Genomic DNA, 12,051 nt, shown 5'->3' with positions numbered 1-12,051 from the left:
ACTTGAAATCAACTATCTTCGGTAGAAGCAACTTGTGTGCTTCGAAACTAAACATTAATTTATTCAATGACGATGCTGCAAAACTAAATACATTAAATAAAAGCTTTGATACATTAACAACATCATCTGAGCTCGTCTTAAGAGGCATAACGTCCATCGTTTCGATCACTAAAGGCTCATTGAAACCGTGGTCGAGTCTTTTAAGAATGTTATCACACACTAAGACGATGTCTTTGGGCACACACATAAGAACCACATCCCAATATAAGAGGCGCGTGATGAAATGACGTCATTATGGCCGACTTTGGCAAGTTCGTTCGAAACTCTGGCTGTATAGGTTTCCGTCGATTAAGCAGTTTTACTTCTTCTTTTTACCTGTAGGCAAAGATTAAAATGAAAATAGAATGGTCGTAATAATTCTAAAGAAACATCAACAACAAAAAATACACGATAAATAATTCACAACATGGATTGAAGGAAGTGTAAATTTTCATAAGTAAACTATTTTCCGTCACCCGGCGTTGAAGTAGAAGTTTTCAAGCAAACTGGACCTGCTGACAAGGATAGGGTGGTGCCAAATAATCCCCTATCCATATTTTCCAATATAGCTGTGATTACATTTCTTGATCTTAGTACACAGTTTAGAATTTAAAATGGAACGTTCAGTAAAATTTCGAATATAGCTTCATCGAAGCGGGAAGTCATATTTTCTTGTCCTCGTAATCTCATAATAACAATTTTTTTTGACAATTCCATTTTTTCGGACTGATTATGGTACAAAAGGAGGATTTATCTTGGCCTGTTATATACATATGTAAATGGGCATATAAGTCAGATGGACCGCCACCACATGATGTATATGAGAATATCTAAATTAGCTGAATGTGTTTGATGTGTTAAAAAACTAAATGAATAATATTGAAATATGAATTATGATCATAGTAGTAATTTACTTATAAATAGTATTCATGATTAATAGTTATTATGATGAAATTGTCTCGTATATAGTATAACATGTCCACATGGTTCATAAATGGCAAGTTAATACTGTAAACATAAACATTGGTCATTATTGTCATGTGTTGATTAATAATCATGAGCCTATTGTGATTATCATTTAAAGGGACAACTAGAATATAAACAAATGAAATACAATCAATGAACATGATGCCAAAATCCTTATAGCTTTCAAACAATAATAATGACGTGACCTCCAAACATCCATGTCAGAAGAACCATTGTGATAGCTCTTTTTTTGTTGAGTCTCTTGTTTTGTAAATGAAATGTATTTGCGAATGTTTTGTTCCCCGAGTATATTATTCAATTAAATTACTTCTTAATGAAACGGTGAGCATGAGCATGACCAAATCGTATAAAACTCAACAAATATGCAAGCATCACAAATTGTCCATCTTACCTATATATACCCAATCAACAATCTATTAAGGACAGAGGGGGAGGGGGGGGGGGGGTAAACAAAGTCAAATTAATTAGATAACATGATGAATTTCAATCCAGCGTGACGCGGATGCAGGCCTTTTTCATTTCTGAAAGCGAGATATCTAACGAATGTTTAACCTTGTAAACCTAAATGGCTGCATTCGAAATGCATCGGATAATTGCATTTTGAAATTGATAACCATTTAATGTTGATGTAAATTAAAGCGTCTCTGTCATAATTTGGGTCTATTGCTGTCATAATCGTGACTGTTTTCCTCGAATCCAAAGCATCGTAGTTGTCGTCATATGTTATAAACACATTTCTACATCGATTTCTTACCTTTCCCTTTCTTCTTGCCTTTCTTTTTCTTGCCGCCCTTTCCTTGTAATTTCCGAATGTATGCTATACAGAAAGACAACAAATAAAATGTCCAATTCAGTACTCTGTTCCACACAAAACAAATCTTAATTAATAACAATTAACTACTACAAATCATACTTATGAACTTGATTAGATTTCATTGGATTGTTTAAGGTTTAATTGGGAAATAAAGGACATCTTGGTGGTAAAATCGATTCAATCTAAAGATTCAATTTACATTTTATTCATGGACGATTTAGTATCTAGACCCAATAGAACAAATAACAGACATTGAGGTCTAACTATAGATTTATTTTTATACTTGTTTAACAGTTATGATCAATCAGAATGATGGCTTTAAATTAGATTTCAACTTCGTAAAATACACGCATGCTTCTATTCCTTTCCATCACGACAAGCCTTCCTATAGATGTTTTGTCCATCTCAAAAGAAAAAAAATGCATATGAAATCATAAAACATGAATATTTGCCATGTATTTCTCATACCTATTGCCCATTTCATTCCGCAGTAGTCAAGCGCATCGATTAGTCTCTTCTCTGTAGCCGCAACTCCAGACGTTTCTTCCCAAATGAGGAGGCTGTACAGCGCTTGCTCTCGGACCTTCTCGTACTTGGTCTCGATCTTGACGACGAAACCGCCTGTTCCCAACTCTAACGCTACCCTCTTCCAATGGTGTCCAAGTTTCTTGGCTACCGGATCCAAAATGTTTATAAGTCCTGAAAGAAAAAAAGAGAACAAATTAGAACTAATTTCTTGATAGGACGCCTAATAAAAAGGTTCTTTCAACCAAGATTCATTGCTGGAGAATTTATACCTTTGACGATGATTTGGATCTAAAGGAAAATATGTGTTGATTGCTTATAGACCATTGCCAGATTGTTTTGGGTAAAGCAGGCCCGTGACACTCCACCCCCCCCCCCCAACCCGCTGACATTCCTTCAATAAGAACATTCTTTTTTAATTTCGGGGGGGGGGGGGAGGGGGAACTTGTTAAATATTGTTTGCAAGAATCCCCCTCCCTTTCATAATCCCGGATGTATCCCTGGAATGGGGAATCTGCTTCCTCGAGTGCTTTCTCTTTTTTTTCCGTGGGAGAGCCGAGTTGAAGAACTGTTATACCACAAGGATGACAATCTATTTTCATAATTTCCAGCCATGTCGACAAGAGTTTCAGCATTTTAGGATTTTGGAGTAAAAAGGGGAATCCGACCTGACAGCGATTCCTACTACAATTAAATTGATGATGTTAATTAATAAGTAGGGGTTGACCACACCATCCCCCCTCACTTTATTTTCCTCTCATGACGCCAGAACCTTCTCTCTTCTCTCTCTCTCTCAGTAGTCGTTTTTATCGATTTTTTTTTTATTCTTCTGATTTATATCACATTTGCCAATTGAGACGTTAGACTATCAAGAAACTTACTTGAGAAGTGTTTTTGCTCTAGAAGATCTGCCAAGAGACTGAACTCTTGCTTTCGAATGCCTTCGACAAACACCTCAAACTCCCGAACCCCTCTCGTTCCGAGCTCGGCTACGATTTGACGGTTCGTCTCGGCGTTCTGCCCCTTCCCCATCCGTCTGATAAGACGAGCCTTGTCGCTGTCAATGACCACCTTCTCGAGGAGGTGCTTGACCATGTCATAGGCCATCAACGTGTTGGCCAGTGGCTGGGCGTACAGGACTAGGATCTGGCGGCATTCTTGGGTCGCTGTTGAGAAAATAAGAAGAGATACCGGTAGTTATAGTTTAGTCGAAATGTAAGAATAAATTATTGGATTCGTTTTCTATACTAATCCTGAATTGAGCAAGACAAATGCGACTGCGTCTCTTATTATGCCACCGCCCTAAATTCAGGATAGGAGATGGATGAAATTATTCAAGACATATCACGGTAAAAACAAAAAGTCTAGAATCAAATGTCAACTGACCACTTTGATCTTGACCTACTTACCCCATTATTTCCCAAAATGTAATTGGATCATCTTCCTATAGTTTTACTGTCACCATGTTGAGATATGACAATAGCAAGGCAAAAAAAAACTTAATTTCAAAAATCTCCCTCTCTGACCTTTGACCTACATACCTTAAATCTCAAGATTATCCTCCTATGGATATGGTGATACATATTATCAACAAGTTCGAGCCTCATCTCTACTGTCTCTTGAAATATCTTGATAACGACGTCAATACATGGACTTTCATAAGTCCATGAAACTAGGTCGAAGGTCAAACGTCACAGAAGACAGCTATTGTCTTGTGTGACCTTCGACCTAGTTTCTCCAAAATCTAATCAGATCGTCTTCCTATGGTGATACATACTATCATCAAGTTTGAAGTTCATAACTTAATTACATAACATGGTGGATTCCAACATGACAGATACCCAAATACTAAGGGGAAGATTTTCACCCCACAAATGTTTGTAATATTGATACCTTCCACCCATCCATCAACCTCCTCTTTGCTATAACCATCAAAGCGAGCCCTCCCAACGATGGCTAACATCTGACTACGCATGTCATCTGTTTTCTCCTCCTCTTTGTCCTCTTTGTCATCTTTGTTCTTCTTTTCGGCTGCCTTTTCCTTCTTTTTCTTACGTTTTCCCATTTTGGAGACTAATATCTATCAATTCTTGTCAATGGCAGCTCGCTCGCTCTTCATTAATGCAAATGTATTTGTAAGATTAAACAGACTTGTGCGTGATCGGACACAAGTCATGTTGCTAGTGGTAACGGGCTGCGGGAAGGGTAGGCAGTTTGCGCATAAAGGTAAAGCGCGCTATATTGCGTCAACAATAGGCGCATTGTGACGGCATTTTTATATTGTCTTACTTTCATGGAATCTTATTTTCATGAAGGCATGAACATTGATTTGCAAAATTATGTAAGTGCATGTATTCTTCAAGAAATAAACAGAGATGAATTATTTCACTCCTGCTGCTACCTCGCTTTATGTTTGGTTTTGTTCTCCACTGTCTTTACTGATCCATATACATGTATATCATTTCCAAAGGCCTCACTAAAATCTCAGGCAGGGAGAAGAGAGAGAGGTAAAAAGATTAATTTTAAGGAGAAAAAAACTTCCCGGCCCTTGGTAACTCCGGGAAAAAATTAAAATAAAGGGGGAAATTATCACCCCAAAATGTTTGTTAAATTGATACCTTTCGACCGTTCGTCAACCTCCCCTTCCTCTTCCGGAGAACCTCGAGAGCAAACCCTCTCGATGATGCCTAACATCTGACTGCGCATGTCATCCATTTTCTTCTCCTTTTTGCCGCCATCTTTGTTCTTGCTTTTGGCTGCCTGTCCCTTCTTTTTCTTACGTTTTCCCATTTTTTAGACTAATTTTCATCAATTCTTTTCAACGGCAGCTAATTGCTCTTCATTAATAAAATTGTATTTATTTGTGAGATTAATCAGATTTGTGCGTGATCGGACACATGTCATGTTGCTAGTGGTAACGGGTTGCGGGGAGGGTAGGCAGTTTGCGCATAAAGGCAAAGCGCGCTATTGCGTCAACAATAGGCGCGTTGTGACGGCATTTTTATGTGTCTTGCTTTCATGGAATACTTTCCTGCAACTAAACTTTAGACTAACTTCTTATATTCTGTGAGTAATTCAAAACGTTCAACACAATATTTAGTTGTGTTCCTAATCCTATACATTGTTGTACATGTACATGTAGGTAACATTGCCGCCTTTATTTATTCACATCTCTACACTATTTTCTTTGTATGTACATCACAAGGCCCGTACATGTATTGTGAACTGTCAATACGCCAAAGCACGAAAGATTTTAACATCACTTAGGGTGCGTTTAATCGACACTTTTTCACCCTAGAATCACGGTTTCTAAAGACGTTTAGTTTAAAACGCAATGCGTTCAAGCGATTTTTTTCGTCGGTCGTAAAAATAAACGTGTTTGAAAACACAAACATGAAACGCTGAAAAAGATGCGTTTTGTATCATAATTCTGCAGAATCACGGTCGGTAAAATTCGATTGAACGGACGGAGTTCTCAATCATGATTGTATGACGGAGCCTGTTCCGGTTTGGGCAAAAACCGCGCGCCTGCTTTTCATGCAATTTGCGTTTACTATACCATGCTCTTTATCATGGCATGTTCCGTTACGTTATACCTTGTTTTCCTCTTTTTCTCTTTCTGTCTTTCCTTATGTTATTCTTTGTTTCTTCCTTCTATTCTTATGTTATTCTTTGTTTTTTCCTTCTATCACCTTCTCTTATGTTATTCTTTATTTTTTATAATTCTATCACTTTCTCTTTCTGTCTTTCCTTATGTTATTCTTTGTTTCTTCCTTCTATTCTTATGTTAATCTTTGTTCTTTTCCTTCCATCACAGTTTCTTATGTTATTCTTTGTTTTAATCATTCTATCACTTTCTCTTTTGTTATTCTTTGTTTCTTCCTTCTATTCTTATGTTAATCTTTGTTTTTTTTCCTTCTATCAGCTTTTTTAATGTAATTCTTTGTTTTAAGCCTTCTATCACTTTCTCTTTCTGTCTTTCCTTATGTCATTCTTTGTTTCTTCCTTCTATTCTTATGTTATTCTTTGTTTTTTCCTTCTATCACCTTCTCTTATGTTATTCTTTGTTTCAATCATTCTATCACTTTCTCTTTCTGTCTTTCCTTATGTTATTTTTTGTTTCTTCCTTCTATTCTTATGCTAATCTTTGTTCTTTTCCTTCTATCACAGTTTCTTATGTTATTCTTTGTTTTAATCATTCTATCACTTTCTCTTTCTGTCTTTCCTTATGTTAATCTTTGTTTTTTTCCTTCTATCAGCTTTTTCAATGTAATTCTTTGTTTTAAGCATTCTATCACTTTCTCTTTCTGTCTTTCCTTATGTTATTCTTTGTTTCTTCCTTCTATTCTTATGTTAATCTTTGTTTTTTTCCTTCTATCAGCTTTTTTAATGTAATTCTTTGTTTTAAGCATTCTATCACTTTCTCTTTCTGTCTTTCCTTATGTTATTCTTTGTTTCTTCCTTCTATTCTTATGTTATTCTTTGTTTTTTCCTTCTATCACCTTCTCTTATGTTATTCTTTATTTTTTATAATTCTATCACTTTCTCTTTCTGTCTTTCCTTATGTTATTCTTTGTTTTTTCCTTCTATTCTCATGCTAATCTTTGTTCTTTTCCTTCTATCACAGTTTCTTATGTTATTCTTTGTTTTAATCATTCTATCACTTTCTCTTTCTGTCTTTCCTTATGTTATTCTTTGTTTCTTCCTTCTATCACCTTCTCTTATGTTATTCTTTGTTTTTATAATTTTATCACTTTCTCTTTTGTTATTCTTTGTTTCTTCCTTATATTCTTATGTTAATCTTTGTTTTTTTCCTTCTATCAGCTTTTTTAATGTAATTCTTTGTTTTAAGCATTCTATCACTTTCTCTTTCTGTCTTTCCTTATGTTATTCTTTGTTCCTTCCTTCTATCACCTTCTCTTATGTTATCTTTGTTTTTATAATTCTATCACTTTCTCTTATGTTATTCTTTGTTTCAATCATTCTATCACTTTCTCTTTCTGTCTTTCCTTATGTTATTTGTTGTTTCTTCCTTCCATCACCATCTCATTCTCTGTTGTATTATTGCGATCTATGCTCAAAACAGCAGCCGACAGTCGGCCGTAAACAATTCCAGAAAGCGCGCGCCGAAGTTGACCTATACTTCCTGGGTCAAACTGCGAGTGTGATCCGCAGTGGCTGGGCTCGAAATGAGCTAGAATCAGCGTTGATGAAAAATCGCTTGAACGCTAACCGCAGTGACCATGTTTTTTGTAACGGCGTTTTGATTTGTGATTCATGTTTGTGATTCTAGCTTCGAAAATTCGATTGAACGCACCCTATGTCTATGTACATTCTTTCCACACAAAGTTTGAGATAAAGCCCTGATTTTCACTCAGAGAGGGGTCAACGCATCGGATGAATTTAAGAAAATGCTGCATCGCTACTCTATGGTTCCCCCCCCCCCCCTCGTTGACTTGCCGCCCCGAGACCATCAGCAAATTGTGTATCCTTTCCTTTTTACGTTACATCATCGATCTGTCGAGGGTAACCCTACTTTATACACCATTGCACTAGCTGGCGACGGCTCCTTCAATAGTTTTATAATCAAAGCTTTTTTTTTATATCATGTTGTTAATTCTATACCTACATGTCCCTGTCTCATCCCTTTTGTCCATCTCGTTGTCTATTGGAGAACTTGTATTTTAGCGAACTAAGATCGTGCAAGGCCTTTATTTATGTAGTTCTCCCATTCATTTTCAGCTCCTTTTTTGCCCCAAATCTATAGAGCATCCAGGTATAGCCTCATCGGTAAACTGACAACCAAGGGGCCCCTATTTTCTATACGTTTATCCTTATCCGATTATTCCCCTCGCGCCTTCTTCACAGCATGATTGAGGCTTTAAGGAATCTTATTGACAGATTAAAATTACTCAAACTCGTCATTTCAATCCAAAGATATTCAACCGTTTCTCAAGAACGATTAAAAAACAGTTAATGGGATTTAAATATTTCGCTCATCCTTTACTATCCCTCTTGACAATTTCTAGCTGATAAAATCGCTTAGGAGACAAAGAATGGTTAAACATTGGATCGTAAATATCCTGTGATCCAACTCAGTACACAATGCTAACGCGATTAATTGGTTGCCATGGTTGAAGGGTTTAATGCAGAAAGAAAGAGAGAGAGAGAGAGAGAGAGAGAGAGAGAGAGAGAGAGAAAGAAAAAAAATCGATGCAATTTTCAGGATAAGAGAATAGTCGAGTAAAATGAACTTATTATACAACAAAAAACAAAAACAAAACAACGATAGGAAGGTGGGTCAAAGGTAAAGCCCCGTTTGTTCGGACTTTTGAAAGTTTTTCCCTATAATTACTGTCAAGACTATAACAAAAATCCATAGGAATAAAAATGACTTTCAATAATATAAAAAATCCAGCAACATCCACGTTACTATTTCATTATTGTATGAATGTACTTATTTTGTTATTGTCTCGTCCTTCATCAACCGGTCATCAACTCTAATTTGGACTTTATTTTGCTTTGGAAGCACCGTTTCCGTCTTAAACAGATTAATTGAATATACATACACCTGTACATTTATTGGCATGTGGGATATATTCTTTTCTTGTAAAGGATAACTCGTATATGTATTTAGTAATATTTATGAATTTATACCCGTTCATCACCAGTTACTACGTGAATTGATTTATCATTTGCATATTATAACCTCAAAGTTATTTATTTCCAGGTATGTAAATTTTCTTTATTTGTACGTGTTATCATTGTAAATCTTTCTCAACTTAGCCACTGGCTGCGACAAAAACATTTTTTTTAAAACCTTCAATTCAACGACAGTGATTCACCGTTCATATACTATATATATATATATCATATCAAATTTAGTCGGACCGAAACTCGCATATATTTTAGTGAATAAGAGTTCGTGTGTTGTTAGAGGTTTTTGTTCTCAATAATGGTCGTATTATACATCGCGTTGGTGGTCTTTTAGAAAGCAATTGAGATAGTCTTTTATTATTCATGGCACGCGTGAGTGCTCATAGAAGTATTTTGACTTGAAAATGTTTTTTATGCGACGCAGAGAAATGCGGAAATGGGGTGCAAGCCTGCAAGGGGGTGTTGCTATGGAAACGAGAGATATTTTAACAACGTCGTGTGGAGAATTGCCTAATTGAATAGACTTTCAAAGGTTCTGGTAACATAAAGAAATGAAAACAAAAAGAAACTGATTTTTCCAAACTTGTGCATGTGACAATGCATTAAATAGCATGAATAGTGCTATTCACAAACCTTAAAACTCCAACAACAAGAGAGATACAGGCATGTATCTTGAAGAAATGTGTATTGTATTTCAAAACGTTAATGTGCTAACTCATTCAAACAGCATACATTGTAAATATTTGTAATAGTACTGGTAGTGGCAAGGTATAAACATATACAATGTTAATAATATTAGATTTGCTAATCTGCAGCTAATCTTATATCATAATAATGTCTGCCTTGCAACCGTCGACTTAATTGGTAGCATGAATTACAGATACATAATCAGGATCTACATGTATGGCTTTAAATAATTAGTTTGTGCTCTTTTATATTCCTATTAAAAAGCTTATCATCATAAGCATTCCAAAGTCGGGAATCAATGCATTGGAGGAGGGTATAAGGTACAGTTATCAAGAAGTCGAATGCTAATGATTTATTTGCTCCGTATCAATGGTGCTTCAAAACAAATATTAAGTTGACTCGCGGATGTAGACGTATAGGTGTGAGCCAAGTATATGTTCCTTTATTCGCAATATATACTTCACACACTTGCAGTGAGATAAATCAGGTCTGTTCGTTATTTCCACTACTATGGTTTATATTACCTGGTTAATCATTACATCCTTGATCAAAGATGTTATCGATGTTAATGACTTATTTATTGACTTGTTACCATTGTCACGATTGCCATGGACGTCTTTTAAAGACAACTGGCATTATTTGCACATGATAGGCAGAATCTGAGGCGTGCCCGACAAAATATCAATACCATAAACATTTTGAGGGGAAAAAAGGAGTGTACACGCACATAATGATTTATTGCGACATAAATTATCGACATGATCAAAATGATAAGGCGCCATGCCAACCCGGGTTTTGATTCGGTTGGATGATCCAATGTGAATAGTTGGCAGAATGATTGAATACTATTGTATTGTTATGCTGTAATGGGATTTTACATTTCACAAAGTGTTATGGATAATGGTTGAAGCATTTGGAGTGCCACATATATATTTTAACAATAGTAGCTTGCAGTGGCTGTATGGTAGTGACTACAATGCCTATAACAATGACGTATGTTCATGGAGGTTGCACAAAATCTAACAAGATAAATATAACGATGTACAACAGGAAGCTTCCAAGCTCCAGGTAAAAAGTAAGATGAGTACCATTGGGCAGTGTAAAAAAGTTGCCCCCTCCCCCCATAAATTAACGGCATGAGTGAGTCGGAGGAGGCGGAGGAGAAGGAGGATTACATGTTACAAGTATCATCACCGTGATGATGATGATGGAGTAAATCATTGTTTGACCTATTAACAGCATGACTGATGAAGATGATAACGAGGATGATGATGGTGCCAATGATGAAGAGAATGATGAGACATTTGTCAATGGTGTTGATGATGATGTGGAAGAGGTTGAAGATGATGATAACCTACACCATCATCCTCTGCATCAACGTGACAACGATGAGTAATAGTGGGACCTGATGAGGATGTTGATGAGAATGTTGAATTGTTGATGATGATAATTATGATATATAGGCATATATTATGATGAATATACCCGATATTATATTATTACCATTACCATCACGACGATTGAAGGTGATACGAAGAATAATGTGTCTGCGGTTAGTGACAGTGGGAATGAACCAATTACCCAACTGCATGACCTTGAACTGACAAAACAGATCTCTTAACTCCCTAATAGTAAAGGTGCCAATTTTAATAATAAATCTATAATCGCTTTCACATTAATGTTGAAGCAAAAATACAATTTAAAAAAAAAATGATTTGAAGAAATTCCCAATATTTTACTCACCAGGGCTAACATTTTCTTGATTAGGTGTGGAAGGCGGTTCGCCTTTCTTCTTCTCCTTCCCGTCGTCATCTTTCTTCGTTTTCGACTTTGGTTTCGCGACCGGCATTATGTTAATAAAGTCTGCACTATACTCTCAACTTCTCTTATAAATTCGGCCGTGAGGGTTTTACATCATACTCTACAGTTACCTAGATGGTTCGCGACAGTATCATCTTCGGTTCACTTTCGGCATGGCTAATATCTAAAGAACCTGACCGATACACTTCAAAGAAGAGATAACACGAACTCCAGAGTATATCTTCAATGCAACCGCAAGTTACCATTTACTGGTATAAATCCAATAAACGCAACCTTCTAGACGATCGATCCTATTGAGTGTATAATGACAACGGGTACTTATCGGCGATTTCCAGAGAGAGCCATAGACACGAAGAACCAGTAACTTCACCGTTTACTTCCACGTCAGATCGTCACCAAAGACGAGAACATACACCACAAACTTGCCACAACTTCACTGACAGAAGATATTACCAAGTTGTTGATCTACCGACAAAACATAACAAGCAACATGGACTGGCTTAGTTTACATGTGCGACTGA

General features: G+C 36.3%; 1 protein-coding gene across 3 annotated transcripts in view; it reads right to left on the bottom strand.

Annotated features, from left to right (window-relative positions):
- Nucleotides 1-11,790, bottom strand: part of LOC115929690 — a 12,479-nt gene extending 689 nt beyond the window's left edge. The window contains exons 1-6 of one of the 3 annotated variants that reach the window (XM_030999514.1): nucleotides 11,453-11,790; nucleotides 3,247-3,531; nucleotides 2,309-2,539; nucleotides 1,781-1,843; nucleotides 1,418-1,439; nucleotides 1-375 (exon numbers count right to left, since the gene is read on the bottom strand). The exon at nucleotides 1-375 is cut by the window's left edge and continues 689 nt beyond it. In XM_030999514.1, the coding sequence (XP_030855374.1) occupies nucleotides 1,432-1,439; nucleotides 1,781-1,843; nucleotides 2,309-2,539; nucleotides 3,247-3,531; nucleotides 11,453-11,558 (693 nt within the window). In that variant the 5' untranslated portion in view covers nucleotides 11,559-11,790 and the 3' untranslated portion in view covers nucleotides 1-375; nucleotides 1,418-1,431. Of the gene's footprint in view, nucleotides 376-1,413; nucleotides 1,440-1,780; nucleotides 1,844-2,308; nucleotides 2,540-3,246; nucleotides 3,532-11,452 lie in introns of those variants that run through there. The other 2 variants (XM_030999510.1, XM_030999520.1) reach the window with 2 other exon arrangements.
- Nucleotides 11,791-12,051: the final 261 nt, after the last annotated feature.

This window comes from Strongylocentrotus purpuratus, unplaced genomic scaffold (assembly GCF_000002235.5).
Source record: "Strongylocentrotus purpuratus isolate Spur 01 unplaced genomic scaffold, Spur_5.0 spur5_contig_861, whole genome shotgun sequence".
In the NCBI taxonomy this organism is placed as follows: domain Eukaryota; kingdom Metazoa; phylum Echinodermata; class Echinoidea; order Camarodonta; family Strongylocentrotidae; genus Strongylocentrotus; species Strongylocentrotus purpuratus.
Note: the sequence above shows the minus strand (reverse complement) of the source record. Positions and strands in the feature narration are given on the sequence as shown.